The sequence below is a fragment of the Polypterus senegalus genome, chromosome 15 (assembly GCF_016835505.1).
Source record: "Polypterus senegalus isolate Bchr_013 chromosome 15, ASM1683550v1, whole genome shotgun sequence".
Taxonomy (NCBI): domain Eukaryota; kingdom Metazoa; phylum Chordata; class Cladistia; order Polypteriformes; family Polypteridae; genus Polypterus; species Polypterus senegalus.
In genome coordinates, this window is record NC_053168.1 from 69,295,470 (window position 1) to 69,319,411 (window position 23,942).

Here is a 23,942-nt window from a genome sequence, read left to right on the forward strand (position 1 = left end):
TAAACAATGAACCAATCTAGAGGCTGAGAAGCAGCCTTCACTTCAAGAAGAGAAAGTCAGCATCTAAACTCTTGTACCATAAACAGTAATACTCTTTCCTTTGAAGCTGGAGACAGTATAGCAAAGGGCCCAACTAGGGAAAGTACTTCACACTACAAACAAAGGATTATGTAGCAAAGAGAAAGAGTGCACTCAAATGCAAGAACAACCCTCCACTTCAGCCCAGAGCAACAATGAAGCAATGGACATCACCTTTAAAAAGTTGGCATTGTAAAATTATTAATCTCTGCCAAGTTAAATTAGAACTCTAAACAGCCAATAAACAGCCAGCCACTCTGTGTTATATGTTAGTCTGTCAAATCTGTCTCCATCCTGCCTTATATATCAACATATATATGCAATTACCCTACTTGTATAATCCTTGAGATTGTGTTATTTTGTTTCTTAAAACGTGTGTGCTTCAGTTACCTTAATATAGGTCTAAAGGCCAAAGACCCCCTTCTACAACATAGACAGGTAAGGTAAATAGAGAAGGAGCCCTGCCAAATTATTTGATTAATTACTGGTATTGCTAAAGGCAAAACTGATAATTAATTAATTAATTAATTAATTAACCAAGTTCAAATTCAGACCTTTCCATTCCTAAGTTTACTGTAATCCCTCTGTGGGCATGATAAATCACACTTTTTCCTACATTGTCATTGAGCCCAAAATGATGGGATGGTCCACCAAGAACAGCACATATCACTTCAGCAAAATGCGCCCTTAATAGAAGTGTTGTTCAAGATGGAAAAAGCTTGTTATTTATTTGCATTAAATAAAACTTTGGTAATAATCATTATCAGTTGTTACTTTCCCCTTTTCTTTTATTGTCATTATTACTGTTGTGGCACATGGTGTCAACTGCTATCTCAAAAAAGGTTCCACTCCTGACTATGGAACAAGACATCCAAGTGACTGGGGGGACTTTGTCATCAGTGAAGAGAGACACACACCATCATAGTATTGTATTGTGTTTTTAAGTTCCAACATGTGCTGATTGGTATTGTAAGACGCACAAAGGAGTCAAGGTGAGCAGCTGCTCTAGCTTAGCCTTATTTCAAAGGGCCACGGACCACTGGACCACCTTACCCTAAAAAATGTTTCCTTCAGGACACTTTTAAAAAGTGCAGTTATTTTCTTCTTCTTCTTCTTCATTGCCATCTGCTCATGCCTCCTGTAATTTGGATCTTCAATTCTATTAGTCTGATTTCTATTCCATATACTGTATATGCAAGGGGTTCTTCCTGGGAAGAGTCAGGGTAGACTTTATGGATCTCTAAATCGCTATTAAAAATGGATACCTGAATTTGACTAAGGGGATGAATAAAGTATCTATCTATCTATCTATCTATCTATCTATCTATCTATCTATCTATCTATCTATCTATCTATCTATCTATCTATCTATATTAATATTTATTATTTTGTACAAGTGCTTCTAGGCAGTCAGCAGTGAAGAATTTTTTAGAACAATAAATAACATTAAATGTGGTGTCATATAGGGTGGTGCATAAAAATGTTTTCTGTTCTTAGTAGGAATGTCATGAAGAGTTTTATTAGTAATGAAAGAATCATTTTATATTAAATGTAGAAGTTATTTTATTGTTATTATTATTTAAGAAGTTTACTTTGCTGCAGGTAGTGACCATTTTCAGCATAATCCTGCACAATGATCAGCAAAGTCGGAGTTTGCGTGTGTCATTACATGTTAGTGAAAACAGGCCTCGGTGCATCTGTCGCGATAATCATTCTGTTGGCTCCTTTCTTCTGGGGTACCAGTGAAAGGACTTCTTCGTTTTGGTGCATTCCTCAAAGAGCAAGTAGTATGCCACTTTTTCACCAGTACTGGAATTGTGCCTTTCGCAGCACCATTTGCAACTGGAAATTGTTCTATGATGTGTCAAATTGAAGGAGGCTGTATGAACATAAAGATCAGCAATCGAAATGCGCTGTTTCAGCAAACACTCAGAATCTGTAACTGAACTCACACAAAGAAACTTTAGCAGGAAGTTCCAATTCACCACAGTGCTGCTAAAACAAACGTGAGGCTGCTTTTTCATGCTTCATCCTGTATAATCTTTGAAAAGATCAGGGACAATCATAAAAAAATACAGACCATATATGAATTAAGTCTGTGTTTAGTGTAAAAATTAGTTCAAGGCTTTTAAAGAATCCAAGGACAAAAATAGATGGACCAGTCATTTCAACTTTATATATTCTGTGTGAAAGCTAAATGCTGCACTCACACTCTAAGCCATTTACAACATACGGGTTGGAGAAGGATGTAAGCTTTTAAAATTAGCAGTGTACGTCCATCCATTATCAAACCTGTTATATCTTAACTACAGGGTCACGGGGGTCTGCTGGGGCCAATCCCAGCAAACACAGGGTGCAAGGCAGGAAACAAACCCCAGGTAGGGCGCCAACCCACCACAGGGCATGCGCACACACACCCCAAGCACACACTAGGGACAATTTAGGATTACCAATGCACCTAACCTGCATGTCTTTAGACTGTGGGAGGAAACCCACGCAGACACGGGGAGAACATGCAAACTCCACGCAGGGAGGACCTGGGAAGCGAACCCAGATCTCCTAACAGCGAGGCAGCAGCACTACCCACTGCTCCATTGTGCCACCCTAGCAGTGTATATGTTCTGATTAAATACAGTATATTGTTACCGACACTGCAAAATCATATTGACTGAACTAAAACTGAAACACTGTACCTAAAACTGCTTAATTAAATAGAACGTTTGAAGGTTAAATTCAAATCCTATTAGTCTGTTTTATTCACTGATCTATAAAGAAAAACAAGAAAATAAAATGTTTTTCCTTGAATTCAAGGCAGATGAGAAACACCACAGTGTATTTCAACAAAAGGATGACAGGTCAACTCTCAGTGTTTTCATTTGCCTGTAGAGTTTCAAAGATAATTAATACAGCAGTGAATTAGAAATAAAATTACTCAAAAGAAGGATGTTTATTTGTACTTATGACATATTCATTGTCATCAGAAAAAGGGTCCTAATGACCTACACAGAAGTTCAGTAAAAAAGATGTGAACCCCAGTTCTTGAACCAACAGAAGAATTAAAAAAAAATGTTCTTTTGCCACAATGAGCGTGTGGTATTACACATAATAATTATTTAGATGCTAATTAAATATACTTTTTGTAATTCCCTAAAAACATTTGTGATTCCAGCAAAACCTAATTTAATCATTTTACTGCTTCCTACAAGAAAAACTACATACTAAAAATAGGCTTTGAAACAAAAAATAAAACAGATTACAAAGAAATAAGTCAAAACCCTTTCAGCCATTACAAGCTGACTTCTTACTCTGGAACTGAGAATTTGTCTTTAATTTTCCAGTAATACATTGTTTTAGTTAGTCAGCATGACTACCGGTTTGGAATATTGGAAGCTTCTTGTAACTCCTAGTAAGCACTGATTCAGTTCTATGATAAGAGCTAAAATGACAGCAGGTCTGACATTTAGAAAGAGATTGCTGGTTTAAAACGTGTTTATATTTTTTAAATGTGAAAAGAAGCCAAACAACGCATGGTGATTATGCTGAATACCTATAACAACATAATGTGTGAAACATAATTTGGTGATTTTTTTTTTCCATGTTCAGCTTATGGAGACTCTTTAACAGAAAATGACTGCTGTTTTATACAACGGAAAGAAAACGTAACAGTGGAAAACCATATCTCACAAAGTACAGCACCAAGACCTATGCAAGTAGTGTATAACACTGCTCAGGATACCTGTTTGGTATGCACACCCACAGGTAAAGTGGGCACTCTTAAAGATAAAGGTGCCCGAGTGGTTCTTCACAGCCATGCCACAGGGAAACAATTTCTGGTTCCCAAAAAGACCCATCTATATGAAGGCTCTCGAAAGAACCTTTATTTATTTAGATCCTTAACCAGTTCCTTATAGTAAATAACCATGACTACATGGATTTGTGAAATACCAATTTCTTTTGATTTTAAAAGGATTCTTGCTGCATACAAAAACACAGGCTAAGTGCAGGTTTTGTTAATTGGTTAGTGTCCCATTATGTAGCCTACTATACATTAAAGTTATCAGCTTTTTTCTACATATTGAAACCCATCCATCCATTTTCCAACCCGCTGAATCCGAACACTGGGTCACGGGGGTCTGCTGGAGCCAATCCCAGCCAACACAGGGCACAAGGCAGGAACCAATCCCGGGCAGGGTGACAACCCACCGCAGGACACACACAAACACACACCAAGCACACACTAGGGCCAATTTAGAATCGCCAATCCACTTAACCGGCATGTCTTTGGACTGTGGGAGGAAACCGGAGCGCCCAGAGGAAACCCACGCAGACACGGGGAGAACATGCAAACTCCACGCAGGGAGGACCTGGGAAGCGAACCCGGGTCTCCTAACTGTGAGGCAGCAGCGCTACCACTGATATTGAAACCCCACATCATAAAAAAAACACACAGTGATTCTTAAATTTAACTTTTATTTCATTGAAGACAGTGTGATATTTCATGTTTTTTCTAGCCAACTTCATTTCATTTGTTAATAAACATCCATTCCTGCATTTCAGTCCAGCAACACATTCCAAAAATATGTGACAGGAGCAAATTATGGCCAGAAATAATTTAAAATATTGAAATAATAATGTGATTTCAAACAGGTGATTGTAATCATAATATGGTACAAAAGCAGAAGGCACGGAAGGCTGAGTCTTTAAGGAGCAAGGATGAGCAGATGATCTCCAGTTTGTCAACAAATGTGTGTAAAAATTATTGAAATGTTTGAAAACAACACAACAGCAAAAGATAGATAGGATTTACATATTTTTCCCTCTGCAGTGCACAATATCATTAAATGATTCAAGGAATCTGCAGGAATTTCAGCGCATAAAGGGCAAGAGCACAAGCCTAAGCTGAACACCTGTGATCTCCAATCCCTTAGATGGCACTGCATTAAGAACTGTCACAAGAACATGGGTTAGACCTGATTACTTTGGCAAACCTTTGTCAAGCACTACAATACGGAGTTACAATCAAATAGGCCACTCAAAACTTTACCGTGAAAAAAAAGAAACTTTATGTTGACCATGTCCAGAAGTGGCATTGACTTCCTTGGGCTCTGAGGCATCTGGGATAGACCCTCACATGATAGAAATGTGTATTGTTATCAGATAATCAGTATTCCAGATCTTTTTTTGGAAAAAAAATGGATGCTGTGTGCTCCAGACCAAAGAAGAAAAGGACCATCCAGACTGTTATCAGCAACAAGTCCAAAAGCCAGGGTCTGTCATGGTGTGGGATTGTGTCAGTGCCCTTGACAAAGGTAATTTTTACTTCTGTGATGCCAACATTAATGCAGAAAAGTACATTGAGATTCTAGAACACCATATGCTCCATTTAAGACATCTCTTCCAGGGATGTGCATGCATTTTTCAACAGGACAATGCAAAACCACACATTACATTCTGCACACGCTACAATTGCATGGCTGCAAAAGAACAGGGTACAGTTACTGGACTAGCCCACCTGTAGTCCTGACCAGACCCCAAAAGAGAATGTATGGAGAGTTGTGACAATGAAGACACCATACTTTTGCACACCTTAAGACATGTTTGCATTAAAAATGGGACAAAATAACACCTGAAACACATTGCTTGGTATGCTCACTGCCAAAATGTCTTAAGTTTTGTGAGAAGGAAAGGTAACTTTACAAAGTGGTGAACGCTTTATTGCCCCAACTTTTTTTGGAATGTGCTGAAGGCCTGAAATGGAGGAATGCGTTTATACTAACAAATGAAAGGAAACTTGACCAGACAAAACATAAAATATCTTGTGTTCATGCTGCATGCAGTGAAATAAAAGTAAATTTAAGAATCACTGCATTTTTTTAATTTGCATTTTCCATACCTTCCCAGTTTTTTTCTGATTTGGTGTTGTAAAAAGTTTTTCAAAGCGGAAAAAAACAACTTCATTAGCAAAGAACCCTTCTCAAAATGAAATGGTAGTTTGTTGAGCAGTGGTTCTATGAAGAACCCTTATTTCTCACGCCTGGACAAACTTGTTAAGAAGGCAGGCTCTATTGTAGGAGTAAATTTGGACAGTTTAACATCTGTGGCAGAGCGACGGGCATTAAGCAAACTCCTGTTAATTAATGAAGAATCCACTGCATCCACTAAACAGTGTCATCTCCAGGCAGAGGAGTAGGTGCAGTGACAGACTTTTGTCACTGTCTTGCTCCACTGACAGACTGAGGAGATCGTTCCTCCCCCACACTATGCGACTCTTCAGTTTCACATGGGGGAGTAAATGCTAACATTATTCATGTTTTTTGTATCAGTATACTGCTGCTGGATTTTGTGAATTTCCCCTTGGAATTAATAAAGTATCTATCTATCTATCTATCTATCTATCTATCTATCTATCTATCTATCTATCTATCTATCTATCTATCTATCTATCTATCTATCTATCTTTTTTTAACAGTGTGCTTAAATTGTAAATTATAATTGACATCGCATCAGGAGAAACATGAAAACGATGCAGACTTGTTTATTAAGTGGCTGATAAAATCTTTTTCCAGAGCTCAAGGAAAGTCTTGCCATTCTAAACTCTATGAGGCAGACATGCCACAAGCTGAGCAATTGTGATTGACTTTTTAAATTTTACCAGTCCTTTGTAATGCACAGCCCTCTATTTGCTAAAATGTCAAAGAAGTGGTAGCCCACTTTTTTCCAGTACAGCATCACAGGAACCTGGAACCAACTTTGGCAACACTGAATGTGAGGGAGGAAGCGAACCAAAATTCTGGCTCCATTTTAACAAAGGTATTCTCATTTATTTACACATACAGTACATGACAAGTGGAGAGTTACTTAACAAATCTAATATACAGACTTTTAAATGTGAGAAGAAGCATAAATACCAGAAGGAATTCACGGAGATACAAAGAGACACTCTAATCTCGATCTAGATCTGATTTTACCAGAAAAGAATTACACATGTCTCTTTTTCGGCATAACTATTCCCTAAACACTTATGTTTGTCAGTTCCCTATGGATTTCCAGGTCTCCTAGATATGATGCACTGAAAGGTAAGTAAAAAATCATCTTATACATTCTTTGGCAAATGTATGCCTTTTTCTTCCTTATTGTACATGCTAATTGTATTTGATTTCTTAATGATACTCTTCTTGCATGTTGGCCAGATTTGCTTGCTAGCAAGACTTTCAGTGCACTTTTGTAGACATGTCAATAAACTTGAGCTTGGTTAAATAATGAATTAATTTTACTCAAGTTTGCCAGTGAATCTGCAGCTACAAAGGCTATATTTTAAGCAAGACTTGGACAATTTAACCTGCCCTCCCTGCAATGAACTGGAATAATAAGATTTGCGAATAAGAGGTGGGTTGCTAAAAGAAAAATAAAGAAAATCAATACAGTAGAATGAGAAAAAGAGTTTTAAGTATTTCGCTTTAGAGAAATGCATGTGGATGCAGTGACAACTTGCAAATTCAGTACTGTCAGTATCCGGGTAGGGAGGCAGCAACACTAATCACTCCGTCATCATATCATCTGTTTTTAAAGCAACTTCATATTTTGGAGGGAAGTATAATGCCCTTGTGAAAAAAAAGAATTTAGTAGTAAAATACTGCTGAAGAAAAATACAGAATTTCAAGATTTTAAGCAGTTTAATAACTTGAGTTTTTTATGGAATAAGAAATAAGTAATTGTGACCTTTTGTGATTCAACTGTCAATGAAATATTCAAAAACTGACTGAATAAATGTGTAATATATTCTGTGGAAATACTAACAGAGAGTTTTAGCCTTATTGTTAATGTCAGACTGTCAGTCGTGAAATGACACACTGCTGAACAATGCTAACATTTTTGTGAAAGACAGGTTTATTATGATGATAATATACAGCTACAATTTCAAAATTATATATAAATTAAGATTACTATTCAGTTACCCAATATTTTGTAAGTGATTAGTTTGCATCAGTGCCTCACCAATACAGCTTTCAATTGTTACTCATTTTAAGACCAGTGAGCATATTTAGTGTATAGATTTTGGTATTTTAAAACATTTTAAGCTGTAATAATTATTTACATTAAAAAAGTGATTAGTTTGTATCAGTGGCTCATCAATATGTTCTCCTAATTTACTAGTTTGAAGACTAGTGGAAATATTACATTTATAGATTTTGATATATAAAACATTTTAAGCTATGGTAACAAGTTGCATAAAAAAACTTAATTCATGATAAAACTCCACAGTAAGCACTGGGTGGCCAAAAACATATTAAACCATAATCAAGGATGGGGGGGTGCAAGAGACAAAGATCTCCTAGATTAATGTAATTGAAGCTATGTATATGAAACATTAGGGAGACATACAGTATCTGTTTGACATGATGTTACTTCATTGTAACAGATAAATTAATCATTTGTACACTAGCATAGTAAAGCTGACAGGAAAACTGGAGCAGACTAAAGAATTCTATAAAGGCCTTCAGTGGCATTAAGCTCCTCCCACTGCTGATGTCAGACACAGTGAGGTATGCTGGTGTTTCTATATCTTGACTGTCACTGTTTCAAGTGAGCTGAATTGCATTTGTGGCTGTATGAGTGCCATAAAACAGAAGAGACTTGATACTCATATTCAAATGAAAAATGCATGATTCTCATAAATAAGGAAAAACTAATAGCTGATGCCATACGATTTTATATTTTGTACTTAAACATTAATTCTGTATTGTTAAGACTGTTCTTGCTCAGAATCTTATCCAGCAAATATGGCCTGCTGGTAGTTTATCATCTCAAGCAGCATTATTTACAACTCACTTCATAGAGCTGTTTCAATAATGTATTACACAACATTTATAACAACAACATTCAATTTTATACCTCATTTTCATACAAAATATGTAGCTCAAAGTGTTTTACAAAAATTAAAGAAATGCATAAGATCACAAAAAATAAATAAATAGCAGTTAAAACAGTTGCAACCAGGTGAAAAAAAAAACTGAGGATAAATTTGAGGGGTTTTGAAGATATTAAATAATGAATGGTCCAGATTATTATCTTAAAGGAATGAGCCTCCTGCCAATATGATCTTGGTTGGGAGGGTGTATTTTCAAATAATTCACTCTTAAAAATAATGGTTCTGTAAAGGCACTTTCCTGGGTTGTGTGGTTCCTAGTAGAACCATTTCTTGATAAAGAATATTCCGGTAAGGGTTTTTTTTGCAAATTAAATTGGTTCTTTGGGCTTTGAAAAGATTCCTAATTTACAAATAGAACAAAAACTTATTTTGTGACCTGGCAGGACACTAGCAGATCAAGAAAACCAGAACTTGGCCTGTGATAATGTAAGCAGCAAATGTCCTTATAAAATCAAGAATATAGACACTGTTACAGATCTAAGGAAAATAATAATTCTGGAATCTTCATTTGAGTAGTTCTATTGGGAACCAAAAATGGTTCTCCTATGGCATTGCTGTGAAGGAAACCCACCTTTATTTTTAAGAGTGTGGGAGCATAAATATGTGTGTCTGGGTTTACACTGAAAACACCTTCCATTTTCCACTGCTGTCGCATTGACCTTGTACTCCGCATCACCTAGAACAGCTCTGGAAAATCAATGGCTTAATGAACAGGAATAATTATTAAGTGCATTTTTAATGAAAAGAAATTATTAAGTATATTGTTTAAATATATTTTAATGGGTAAGCTAAACACTAATATACTGAACAAACTTTGGTATGTTCGCAAATCATTTCCCAGACCCCGTTTTTGAATAGGCTTACATTTGATTTTTTCTGGCAAGCATCTTAGTGCTCTTCAAAACTTAATATGAAACTTTGTTGAATAGACTGAATGTCATGTCTAATTGCTTGTTGAAAATTACATATCAGTTATTTTGAGACATTAAAGTATTATATACTGTATAAGAGAACAACTGAATGGCTGAACTGAAGGTTAATTTTGTTACATATCACGTAGAATCAATTCATGTTTTAGGCACATTTTGGGAAATTATTGTCAATGAGTGGTTTTCACCTTTGAAATTCTCTTTGCTGCTACCATTCATTCAGAGAGTAAATAATTTAGATAATGCCCATTTTGTAGCTTCATATCTACAAAAATAAGAAAAAGAGATTATACAATACTCTGCTAAACAAACTATACAAAAAAAAATCTCACAACATATTAGTAATGTAGCAGGTATGTATGTGCAGTGTTTGCACTGAGCACCTTCCAGCTTTTTCCACTCTGTAGCAGAGATGATAAATGCCTACCTAACATTCTACAGTTAAACAGAATGGAAACTGACTTATTTTCTAATCAAACTATTCAGCAATAACATTTCTAAAGGCTTACAACAGAAACAGAAATAAATATAGCTTTACAGCATGTATTTATTTTATAGGTTCACCTGATAACATTTTGTTGGCTGCATTATGCAGTATTTGTATTTTTACTTGAAAATGCATAAGTGGCTATTTCTATCTTTCAGTTGAGCCTTGCTAAATATTTGCACTAAGATTACCTTGTTTGACTTGAATACCGGGCTTCCAAGTTTGAAGAGTGCTTTATAAGAACAAATTGAACTGAAATTTCTCATTTAAAGTTTTGCTTCTAGGTAATAATTCATTGATTTCACTCCTGAGCCAGCAGGCTCCAAGATTCTAGGGTTATACAACCAGATATTTCCTATCAAATATGTCTGTCATGCGATTTGATTCGGACAGACTTTGAAATATTTTCATTTGAATTTATTTCTAAAGACAGACTTTGAAATATTCTCATTTTAATTTGCTTTCTAAAGACTCTTCCATATTATATCTATTAAGAACTTGGCAAATATATTCAGGTGCAGCCTGTTCTTTTGAAATGAATGACACCGTTATAACAAAGTATATAAGACAGACAAAAAAAAAATATTTTTTGTTGTATTTATTTGTAGTATTTTGTACTAATAAATACCACATGAACGTCTCCAGTCATCAGCTGTTAAGATACAGCTTGATCCTTTGCCAGTCAGTGCCTTTTTTTATCTAGTCGATTCAGTATGTAAGATCAGCCATGTAAAAAAAGAAGTGCAATTTCCATACTGATTCTAAGAGCTCAGTATAGCAAGAATATGTTATTTTGCTAAAATAACACAAGTTAACATTTGGAACAAAATAAATTCAGTATACAGATACACGATTAATGAATTTTAAAAATTTGTTAATTCGCTACTATCCTATTCAGATTTTCAGCCTTGAGAAGTGATAGACTTTCTAGTTCGCTGTGACCCTTTCCTGGACAAAAAAGGGGAATGCATGGAATTGAAATATTGAACTAAATGGAATTTTGCTTTTACTAAAAATTTCTAGGTTAACCGTAAAATAATGTACAGTTGAAGGGGACTAGATGCTGCTTTTCCTTGTCTAATATGAGACTAGGTTATCCTTAAAAATCTAACTCCATTTTTGAACAATAAAATTAATTCTTTGAATTTCTATAGCACTTTACATAGAGTGTAGGGAGCCACTTCATCCACCACTAATGAACAGCATCGACCTGGATGATGCCACTGCAGCCATTACTGCGCTAGTACACTCTCATGTGATGAAGGGCGGAGAGAAATAGCCAACCAGGGATAATTATGCTTTGTCAAATAAGCAACGGCATCAGGATACATCCCATTCTTTACAAAGCATGTTCAGGGGTCTTTTATAAGCAATGAAAGTCAGCACCTTGATTTTACATTTTATCCGAAGGGCGGCACCTTTTTTACAGTACAGTGACCTCATCACTGCACAGGGATCTACATTCAGACCACAGCTAAAGTACCCCCTGCTGTCCTCACAAACACCTCTTCCAGCAGTAACACAAGCTTTTTCTGGTTGGTCTCCCATCCACGTACTGGCTGGGCCCAAACATGCTTAGCTTCAGGGGGATTACATGGTATGACTGCTGTAAACACTTAGGGACATTTTTCACTGTTTGATGTTACTGAGTTCATCAGTCAATGTTATGAGACCTGTAGTTTAGTTTAACTAGGGGGCTCTGCCCCCTGCTTGCTTTACTTTCCCACCCTTGGGTTTGGTTAACCGGATATACAATTTAAAGAAATTGTTATTTTCATGGGAATTGTTACATATGCATTATTTTCACTTTTACTTTAAAATTTCAACTAAAACAATATTTGGAATTAACTTCTTCAAGACCGCATTGAATTTTGATTCCGTGTTTGGATTTACATTGTGACAATGCAACATATAACTGCCCGTGTGTGAATACCGTTTCTTTCTATGTAATAAACAAACCGACTTTTTTGAATGTTTGTTCCTGTGATTTGTTAATTGTCATAGCAAAGGCTATTCTCACAGGAAACTGTAAACATTTTTATACGAATGGCATATCAAGATCTCCTTTTGTGTCTAATGTTATTCTCAGAATATGTACTACATTACATTTCTTGCCACCTGTTAAAATTTTACATGTTAGAATTGTTTAACCAATTTTTAATACAAGTAATCTTGTTCCAATGCATAGTCCATCATTCAGACATAAATTATGTAATAACATTATGATACATCCTTCTTTCAACAGTAATTCAGCCGGTGGAAGGCCTGACAGTGTTAACGCTTGTAGATATTCTATGGGATATTGTAAATTGATGTTTTCATCTTCCGCCTGATCACCACCAACTGCTTCAGCATAGTCTATTGATATGCATGTAACCAATTTGCTATGTAAACGATTGACAATTTTCACATTAATTCGTTTGACTTTCTCACTGCCATATTTAGATGAATGGGTGATTCTAAACTGGATCTTCGTAATGTATGTGTGTTCATAAGTAAGCCCTTTAATAGATTGGTGTCTGTCCAGGTTAAGTGCCAGAATGCACCTGATGTCTGTGGTCTTGTTTGAAAATAGTTGTAAGTAGGGCGTGACTTGAAAGAATCTCATGGCAAAAGTCTCCGTCTCACGTGACTTGCTTCCAAAAAGTCTCTTCAAAATGTCACGTCTTGTCTCGCAGGATTAGTTTTGTCTTGTCTCAAGATTTTTTTTATTGTAATAGAGATTGTAAAAGATAGCCCGACCACAGACAGACACGACAACGCAGTGTCCACCAAACACACGTTTATTTACAGAAATATATAAAACTATTATTTACAGTTCACAGTCCTTGGTTCTCTCGGCCGCCTCCACTCCTGCCACGCAAGCTCCGTTCTTCTTCCACCCGACTCTGGCTCTCTGATTGGAGTGAGGCAGCCCCTTTAATCCAGCCCCAGATGTGCTCCAGGTGCCTGATGATGGACTTCCGGCAGCACTCCCCAGTGTGGCGAAGTGCTGCCCTTGCATCCGGAAGCATTCTGGCCTAAACCATCCCTTGTCTGTCAGCACTTCCTGGTGTCCCGGAAGTGGTGTCCTCCAGGGATCAAGGACCGGCCGGGTACCCAGGGAAAAGAAGTGCTGCTCTCCCGGTTCCTCCTTCCTCCAGGCATCCCAGCGGGGCAGGGTTCCCGGCTATCTATCACAAGATATATATTTAAACATTTTTGCTTTGCGCTCTCCCCCATCATAACTTATTGTCTATGGAGGAGTTGTTTTAGATTCGTAAAATATTTTGATCTCTGGTTTCGACTGATCTCAATGTTTTAGGGTCCCCTGATACTGAAAACATTGATACCTTGATGATTGGTGTGTGTCTGTGTGTCCCAGTTTCTTGAGAATGGTCTAGAGCTAAAATGGCTGGATGGAAAAATACCAAACTCAAAGCTTAAGCCTGTTATGAGATGACGATGCACTGATTAGTTTTTGAGCCAAATTGTGCAAAAGAAAGAGGCACTCTAGAACAACCCTCAAATACTGTAATTGTGCAATTAATGATGAATTCTTCTTGTCAAATTCTATCTTAAATACCTCTTTTATGATCAGAAAGTTCAGCATCAGAGCAGTAAATAATTACTGAAATGTTATAAAAAAGCTCAGGTAACTTGGTTCGTATGGCACAAAGCCTATTGATGCTCATGTCCGAATTTTTTCATTCATAAAATTTTTTTGTTAGTTACTTACTTTTCTAAATGCAGTAACTACTGTATATACAAACTATACAGATTAATCCATTGCAAAGAATGTGGGTAATGCCACAGCAAACCTTGCAGAATCACAAAAAAGTTTAATTTAAAAATATAATTTAAGGTTTTTCTCTTTAGTTTGCACTCTGCAGTGACACAGAAAAGGCCTTTGATTGAATGCCCTACTGCCTTCTTATGTAGGCCCTGAGCACAATGAGCTTTGGAAAAGGCTTTCAATTTTCAAGCTGCGACACTAGAATTCCAATAGCCACCATACCTGCCCCTCCAATCCTTAACTCCAAGTGGTCTTTTAAGGTGTAGGCCATTCGCAGAACATCTTTATATTATATTTGGGAGCACAGTACATAGTATTTGCTTGGGAGAGACTTGTGGAGATTCCCATCACTCCTGGCTGACCTTTTTTATAGTATATTTATGTTCCAGGAGTAATCAACTCCTGGGCACCATCCATTATACTGGACAAAGCTCGGGTGTTCTCATCGGTAACAAATTCTTGAAAGCATTTGATAGCCTGATTCCTGTCCTGCATGATGTTTTATATATACGTGTATATATATGGTGCATGAAAAGCTTTGTTCCTTTCCAGATCCTGTTGCTGAGATGATTTGTGTTATTTAAATTTTAGAAAGTGTTTTATTTTGATGGCCTTGTAAAGCTTAACGATGGTTTGTAGTATATATAAAAAGTGCAGTGCTCCAATCCACATCATTATGCTGCAAAAAATAGCAATTTAAATTAGTATTCAGTAAGCATTATCTTATGGAACAATGAAACACATTCAGAACAAAATACAATAAAAATCACACAGTCACCGCCAGAAGTAGTAAAAAAGCAAATAAAATGCTGATGTATAATGTATATTCAAGTGTATAGATGTGATCCCATGGCTGAATTTTAAACTGGAGTTGTTTTTCAAGGTTCTGTTTGCTATACATTATGTCACCGGGATGAAGATGCACTACTTGAATAGGAAAGAAAAAGGAGCAATACCTGATTAATTTTGGGATTAATGAAGACTGAAGGTGCTTCATGTTTTCATCAATGTAAGTTGAGAATACAATTAAATATGATAGAAGTTTTTGGTATTTTGATGATGATTCCAGATTTTATTTTTAAACAATTTCAGCAGGAATAATACTTTGGTGTGGAGTTAGTTGCCTGTTTGTTAAGTTCTATTGTAAAACACCAACAAACCACACCTCTCTTGGCAGCATTGTCTAATAATCACTAACATGGTTGAGTAGATACTAATGAGCTGTGTGTGAAGGTATAAAAATAACTTTTATGTTTATCTTGCAAAGGATATTTTATCATAGTGAAAGAAGAACTGCACCATCTCACTCAGTTAAAGAAGATCATGAAAACTTCAAAAAAAGATGTGAATTCAACGTATGGGCAGCCTATTAAGACAGATTTGGAAACAGATATGTCAAGACCAAGTCTTAGTGAACCAAGCAACCTTCTTTTGCCAGAACAAATTGAAATACTTGCTAAGCATCTTCCACCAAGGACAGTTGGTTACCTCTGGACTCTGACATTCAGTGCTTCAAAACATGGCATGAGCATAAAAACACTCTACCGGGCAATGGCAGATCAGAACTCACCAGTTTTAATGGTTATAAAAAACAGTAATGGAGAGATATTTGGTGCTGTAGCATCTGAACCTTTTAAGGTTCAAACGTCCTACTATGGAACGGGAGAAACTTTTCTATTTACCTTTTCTCCTGAGTTTAAAGTATTTAAGTGGACTAAGGACAACATGTTCTTTATAAAGGGGGATACAGACTCCATAGGCTTTGGTGGTGGTGAGGGAGCATTTGGTCTGTGGGTAGATGGAGATCTTTATCATGGGAGAAGCCATATGTGCAAAACATTTGGAAACCAGCCACTTTCCAGGGAAGAGGATTTCATTATTCAGGATATTGAAATCTGGACCTTCCAATAAAGAAAATTGAGTTACTGAACATATTTATTTAATTTACTGATAACGCCAAATTTATTGATAACATGACTAACAACACAGTCACTTTCAACTAGAACTCACTTAATATACAATATGAAACTATTATGTTAATGTGTACAGTATTTGGTAAAACACAGCATTTATAATTTAATGTATAATATGGATAGTTAATGCCAAAAAATAGCCACAATTATCATCTAGAAGTGCTAGAATGAGATTCCAGTGTCAAAGCATAATTGCTAATGTGAAAAGAATACAGTGTGGGGTCATAGGGAATATGTATATGATAGTGTGTTCTGAATCGCAGACATGACTTTACGTACTGTATATAAGGAATGATGTTTAATAGATTTGAAAGTGATTGTACGAACAAAGATAAACTTTTATTAGTTTTATTCATTTAAGTACCATTTAATAGAAAACTGCATAAGGCAAGAGGTGGTATGGTGGTGCAATGGTGACCGTTGCTGTCTCACATTATAGTAGTTATCAGTTCAATATCAACTTGGCATTCTTCACTTCCGCATTGGTTATTTCCAGTTTTGCTGGTTTACTCCTACTTTCTCATCCACTAGATTGATGAGCAACTCTAAACTGGTTAGTTGTGAATAACTGTGGATCGGATTAAGCGAGAGTCTGGCCTGCAGCCCATCTGGGTCTGGTTCCTGATTTCAGCCCAGTGTCGCTAGGATAGACACCACATGATTCTATATTGGAAATGTCATGTTTGAAAAATGAATATGTAAAATGACTCTGCATTTTCATGTAGCTATTTATGTATTGATCAATATGTCATCATCAGAAAACAATCTGCAAACTTATACCATCCCAACTTTCATAATTAGCAATTTTTGTTTAAAAACAGTTTTCACATAGCATTTTGAACCTGCCATGCTTTTTGTGATTAATTTTAATGAGTTTATATTTTGTTTCTTTCTCCTATAATTTACAATAAATAAAATGTTATTCAAACCTTCCTGTTTGTTCCAAAATTGTTCCAGCTGAAAGAATAAAATGTAACAGAAGACACAAAAATATCGGATATTAATGTTATCACTGTAATTGAAATGAAATTAAACGTAGAAAAAAACACCATCTGAAAATAGCTTAAAGCAAAAAATAGCTTACAGTTGTATTGTGAAATGAAAGTCTAACTACTAGGACTTCCAGCAACTATTGATGATGTTCATGCTATATGACTGTTTTCAGTGCCGACATCCTTATAGTTTCTGATACAAACCAAGTAGTTTTAGGCTATGTTCACATTATCTGATTTTTTGCCTTAATGTGACATAAATCTAATGTTTTCATGGCTGTGTCAACATAGAAATCTGATCCATTCAAATCAGATTTGTTTCTCTTTCATATGCGGTCATAGATCGGATATGTAATCAATTCATGGCCATGCGACATGAACAGGAATGGTCAGATCGGAATTCATGTGTTTTTTTTGCCTAACACATGTCAACATCAGCCATCACTTGCAGTGTGGCAAAACAACAACGGAGGAGAGCTATAGCTGGGACAATAGCTCTTGCTGCTGTCTCTTGGTGTAGCTGTGCCAGCAATAGCTACAAAAACAGCAAAAGTTAGCTGTCTGGGTTTTTTTCGCTTTCTCGACCTAATCAGGTACAGCTGACAAACTCTTTGCCATCCTCCACAGCAAAATAAGATGCATACACTAGCTATTACCGTGTCCATTTTGTTGATTTTTAATACCATGAGTTGTCTCTCAAATATGATGGTTTTTGTATTTTATGGTGAAGATGACTCGTGCACAAACATATCAATGTGCACATTTAAAGGACAGATGTGTTCAGACTACAGTTAGATAAAGGACTCTTGTACTTACTGTATGAATGTGAACTGTCAAGATAGGCAAATGCGATCTGAGCAAAAAATTGTAATTGAGCAATGCAGCTTGCAATGTGAATATGGCCTTTTATTCATCTTATACTCTGACATTCTGAAAGATAACAATCATTTTCTTTTAACATTGAGTATATAGGAATTTTGCATACTTGTCAGAGCCCTCTAAAATTATTCATAATTTGATAAATCATAATTAATGTTGTAACAGAATAAACTGAATACACTCACTACTGTTTGCCCAAATAAATTTAACTAACAAATATGTAATACTCATTATCAGCTATAGTTTGCAGAGCAGTAGATAAGCATGTCCTTACAGCAAACCTCTAGTATTAAAGTCATGCTTAGAGTTAAAAAATAAGTCAAGTACATGTGGTTTTGATTGCCCTTCACACATCCACATGTTCCGTTTTTCTCAATATGTTTTGAATATCTGTTGCTCAGAAATAACATCATAAATATAGCTGCATTACTGGGGTCAGATTGGGACAGTACATTTTACTGTGAATTTAAAGATTTTGGCAACCACCTAACACACAGGTTTCATAATTTATGCTGATCTGGGGTGATTTATAACACTAAAAACATTGTAAACATGATATTATCATCAGTTGTTAACTAGGGGTTACCGAAATACATTGTAACTAAAGTTACACCTTTGTAAATCCTTATAATCTTTATGCTCCTTGACCCACTCACTGCTTCTTAAATTGACTACCTCTCCAGCCAACTGCAGCAATACAGCACATTTCATTCAAGTCCTGACAATTCTTTGAACATTTAGTATACTAAGATTTATACTTGAGATTATATGAATTTTCAAGATGAAATGCACTTATGATAATTTTATACAGATAAATTCAGAAAATGTAAATTATCAGTGCTTTAAATAATTATAAATTCTTAGTTGATAATAATTTACTTCTATGTTCTTTAACAGTTCTGAAGAATCTGTGTTGTAATTAGTTATGGAGAAAAGCAGCAGAAAAGAAAAAGGAGGGACAAAAATTGGGGGCTTATACATCTTGGGAGAGACACTACCTCTGCAATAAAGAAAACCTCCTTCTGAAGAATATCTGTTGAATTCTGTGTCTGTGTTTCCAGTCTCCTCCTCATGCACCTAACACTCTCACATTACTTGTTAAATCATTTTGGGTGTAACTGATGTTACTTCACAATGAAAGCCTCTCACAGCCCAATCAAATCTGCTATAATAGGTTGCTGCAGAGAATGCACAGGTGATTAGCAACCACTAAGGACTTTCACAGATATTGTGGCATAGTGATCATGGAGTATCAGGAAGACTTCATCTGCGGGCAAATTTGGTACTGTGTCAGAAGGCAAGAAATGGTGATGGGTAACTACTGCGTAGCTGTTGACATCTATAACTAACCTCCAGATGGCAGCCAAAGATCAACTCAAAGCAGTACATCAGCAAACTCAGTGTATGGTGGAATTCAAGGTATAGGCACAGCCATATGGAAACTTGCTGTCACTGTCACAATAAAGTGCTGGGGGGCTGCCAATTTTCACTTTTACCTAACTATGCCGTGAGAGGTGAATGGGGATGCCATTAGAACAGCCAACGAAGAAGAGGACGTATAGATGGTGTGAAATTTCCTTATCTTAGGGCAGATTGGGACACAGAGTGGATGCTATGCAGGTCTTCAACACTACTGCTTTTACATAATAATTTTGCTTTGTTCACTAGTTTCTAATTAAAATACTTTTTAGATTTCATTAATTTTAAGTTATTCTCTACATCCTCAAGAAGTAAAACTGTGCATCATATGGAGTGTGGAGCTTTTCAACTTCTTTTTAAGGGTTGTGAAAAAAATATTCAGAACATAAAATATACACACACACATACATATATATATATATATATATATATATATATATATATATATATATATATATTGTGGAGGATGGCCGGCTGTTTATCCCGGTCAATTCCCCCAAGCCGCCAGGGGGAGCCCTCCTTGCAGAATGGAGGTCCCCAGAAAACCAGCAGGGCATCATGGACAATGGAGTTTTATGCACCGCCTGCTGGATGCCATGGGGGCCACGAGAGGGAGCTGCAGGGAGGACCGAAGAGTTCTTCGTGCCCTATGACCCGGAAGTTCGTCACAGGAAGAGCGACGGGCTTCTGGGGTGAGAAAAAGCATTGTTTATCCTGACCCGGAAGGAATAAGGACTTATGGACTGTTGGATTGGGAACACTTCCGGGTCGGGGGATATAAAAGGACTATGGGAGCTCCCAGACGGCGAGCTGAGTTGGGAGGCAGGGTGGCTAAGCGTCTGGGAGTGGAGGATTGGTTTATTGGATTATTGTATTGTTCATTTGAGAATTGTGGAGAGGAGCGTGCTTTGTGCACTTTATTATTATAATAAATAATTATTTGGACTTTTATCTGGTGTCTGACGTGTGGTCCGAGGGTACAAGGGTGCGAGCAAGCTCTTAATCTGTCACAATATATATATATATATATATACACGTATACTGCGGGGCTCCGTTGATTTATATTCCATGGGTTTTGCAAAAAAATATTATTTTCTCCTTTTTAATTACTTCTGCACACTGCCTAGGTGATTTGATTGTTGTAGCAATGTAAACCATTAAATTGTTGTCAGAGGTTTTTTGCTATGGCAGATTTGTTATCTTTATTATTAACTAGGGGGCTCTGCCCCCTGCTTGCCCACCCCCGGGTTTGGTTTACCGGATATACAATTTAAAAAGATTGTTAGTTTCATGGGAATTATTACATATGCATTATTTTCACTTTTATTTTAAATCTTTTCTAAAAACAATACTTTATTTCCGGCCCCGGGCGTGGTTACATCTCTTTCTTGCAGGATGTATAATGCTGCTCGCATTGTGAAGGGGGTGCAGCTGAATGCATGCTAAGGAGATGCCGTTGGATCACCTGCTGTCTTTCTGCTGCTGGCGAGCTGCCTGTTCTGCTTGTCTCTCTGCCCGATCATTTCAAAGCCTGTACAGCAGCTGTCCTTGTGCCAGTTTGCATCTCTGTCACTCGCGTTGTGAAGGGGGTGGGAAGGTGCAAGGGTTAGTTTGGCTGAACACACACTAAGGAGAAGCATTCTGATCATCTGCAGGCTTTTTGCTGCTGGCGAGCTGCCTGTTCTGCTTGTCTCTTGTTGTTGTTTTAAGAGCTGGGAACATATGAAGCGTGTCTGCCAGCAGCAATCCAACAACTGCTAGGTTAGATGCATGTGGACTTGTTTTAAATTATGTCTCACTGTCTTGTCTTGCATGACGTTCTAACACAATACTTGTCCTTTCTCTTTTTCAGGACGTATAATGCTGCTCTCGTTGTTTGGGGGGTGGCTGAACGCATGCTAAGGAGGTGCCGTCGTGCTGCTATCAGTCTTCCTTGCTGTACTCTACCCTCCCTAAATCGGACCTCACAGTCACTTAAAACAAAAAAGGCTTCAACCTGGCTGGGACTCTACAATACTTTCGAATTTTACTGCTTTCATATTCTTTACCTTTCTCTGCATGTATATCGCAACATTGTTTGTTTGAGCCTTTCAAATTCCACTGCTTTCATAACCTATTTGTCTTTTTTTCTCTCCACCACTTTTGGGTCTCTTTTCTCCATGCTGCTCTTTCTTCTTCTTTCGTTGATGTTTCATCTAGAATGCATTGTCCTTATATGCTTTATATGGATCTATGTGTGCTACATGCCTTTACACGTCTGAGTGTTATTTGATATTGTTTGCGTCATGCGGGTCTTTTAAGTGTCTTCCGAGAACTTCTGAGAAGATCACGTATCATCAACCTGCTTTTCCTTTCCAGGATTTTTTATTATATATATATTTTATATATATATATATATATATATATATATATATATATATATATATATATATATATATAGTGAACTTGAACCCGGACACAGACAGACAGACATCATTAGTTCACCCAACACACCCTTTATTTACAATATTTACAGTTCCTGTGCACAACGCCAGTGCCTCCAGCACCGATTCCCCCCAAAGTCCGGGCCTCTCACACAGTCCTTTATGCCCTTCTGGCCGCCTCCAGTCCTCTCTCCAGCTCCGTCTCTCTTCCACCCGACTTCCGCTCTCGACTGAAAGGAGGCGGCCCCTTAAATAAGATGGGCTCCAGCTGCTTCCCGGCACTTCTCCGCAGACACACCCCAGTGTGGCGGAAGGGCGGGCTGCGCACCCGGAAGCCCTCCGGGTGTCCCCTGTCTTCTCCCCAGGGTTGTTCAGGCACCGGGCGCCGCCTGGCAGTGGCCACGGGTCTCTACAGGGCTGGGCTTCCAAGTCCTCTACCTGTGGCCCCCAACATAACCAGGGCGATCGCCTCCTCGCGGTCTGGAGGAGGTACAAGCCCTCCTCCGGTCCTCCTGGGCGATGCCACAATATATATATATATATATATCTCGAATGTCTCTTCTTTTTCCCATCCTAATTTTTGAAAAGGCCACCAGAACTCTAACATTACCACTTCCTTGTCATCTAAAAGAAAAAAATGCTATTCTTTTAACAAAGTGGGTTTTTCTTTTACATAGCATGTTATTTATTTTACAGTACATTCACCTTCAAAACTATAAACTAAAAACTATAATTTATCGTGTGATTACAGCAAATTACTAGATGTCACCGTAATCATGGAACATTAAATATATTTGTTTAATCATTTCTTTAAATATATACCTGTATTTTTCTAACTATACTATTAAGAAATTGAGTTTTTTTTATAAAAATAAAATGATTATACATTTTAAATGTAGATTATAGCCAATAAACAAATATTAGCCATATTTGTAATGAAAGGTCACAGGCAGGTAAAGAACCTTCAGTTTCAAAATGGTCTACAGCCAAGTGAGGCTTCCAGCTCACAGCGACCTTTAGCACAAATCTGCTAATTAGGCTGACTACACAAACACACACAGACAAATACAGTATGTAATAATGTATAATGTATTATAAAAGGTTTATGGAATATGCAATGGTTGAGTTTGAAAATAATTAATATTGTCCTTGTACTATTTTATCCTTCTGTAACAAAGAAATATTTTTGAGATCACAAGGTAATATTTAGAAAAGCTTTACATAATTGAAATATGTTGGGTTAATGCCTACAGTTGTATCTTTCCTGAACACTTAGTTTTTTTGACTGTAAAAATAGCTTTAACTGGCAGCACATGTCCCTGGTGTTATTTAATATTAACACACTTCATTGTGCATAGCACTCTACTCTGCCATTTTAGATAAATATCTAGCTTGAAATATTACAGTGACAATTTGACAGAAGACACTGAAGACTGACTCAGTCTTCAGAGTTTTGCTCAATCTCACTGTGCCCAACTTTCCCCTGGTCATGTGTCATATATGGCTGCTGAAAAACACACCCTTCTACACACACTAGAGATGATCTCAAGGTGAGAGGGGAGGATGAAGGCAGCATGTTGAATATTGAATTAAACACTGAGTGAGTTGGAAACCTATGGAATACTTGAACAAACAAGTGGTCCTATCATCGAAAGGATGCCTGTGATTTCAAATGCAGTAGTATTAATGGCTGCCATTTTCATTTATTTACAACACAGTTGCTCAGAATAAATATCTTTCTGAAAATCATAGTTTTAATCTGGATTATTATTTGATGTAAATTATTGTATACCGTAAGTACAGAAAGTAAGGTTCCTCTATTTGTAATGAAAAGTGTCCTCTATATACTCTATACAAACATTCACATTTTATAGCACCCAGTCTTACAGTGTTACAGCGTGATTCATCCAAATGAAGTTATTCTTAATTACTAATATAGCAAGTTTACCTTTTTAAGCACTGACAAATAATAGCTACTTAACTAGATTACAATTCACTGCCTGATACTACTACAGTTCACTCAAGTACTTTATGTTTTAATAAGTCATAAATTATGTT

General features: G+C 36.8%; 2 protein-coding genes across 3 annotated transcripts in view; one reads left to right on the forward strand and one right to left on the reverse strand.

The window, feature by feature from the left end:
- The window catches only part of LOC120515681 (zinc finger protein 804B), a 733,607-nt gene that overhangs the window by 40,450 nt on the left and 669,215 nt on the right, over nucleotides 1-23,942 (reverse strand). The gene's annotated exons all lie outside the window — the stretch shown is intronic.
- LOC120516098 (oxidation resistance protein 1-like) lies at nucleotides 3,442-16,109 on the forward strand. The gene is made up of 3 exons (XM_039737558.1): nucleotides 3,442-3,484; nucleotides 3,682-3,837; nucleotides 15,466-16,109. Exons 1-3 carry the CDS (start codon nucleotides 3,442-3,444, stop codon nucleotides 16,107-16,109), a joined length of 843 nt encoding a protein of 280 aa, XP_039593492.1.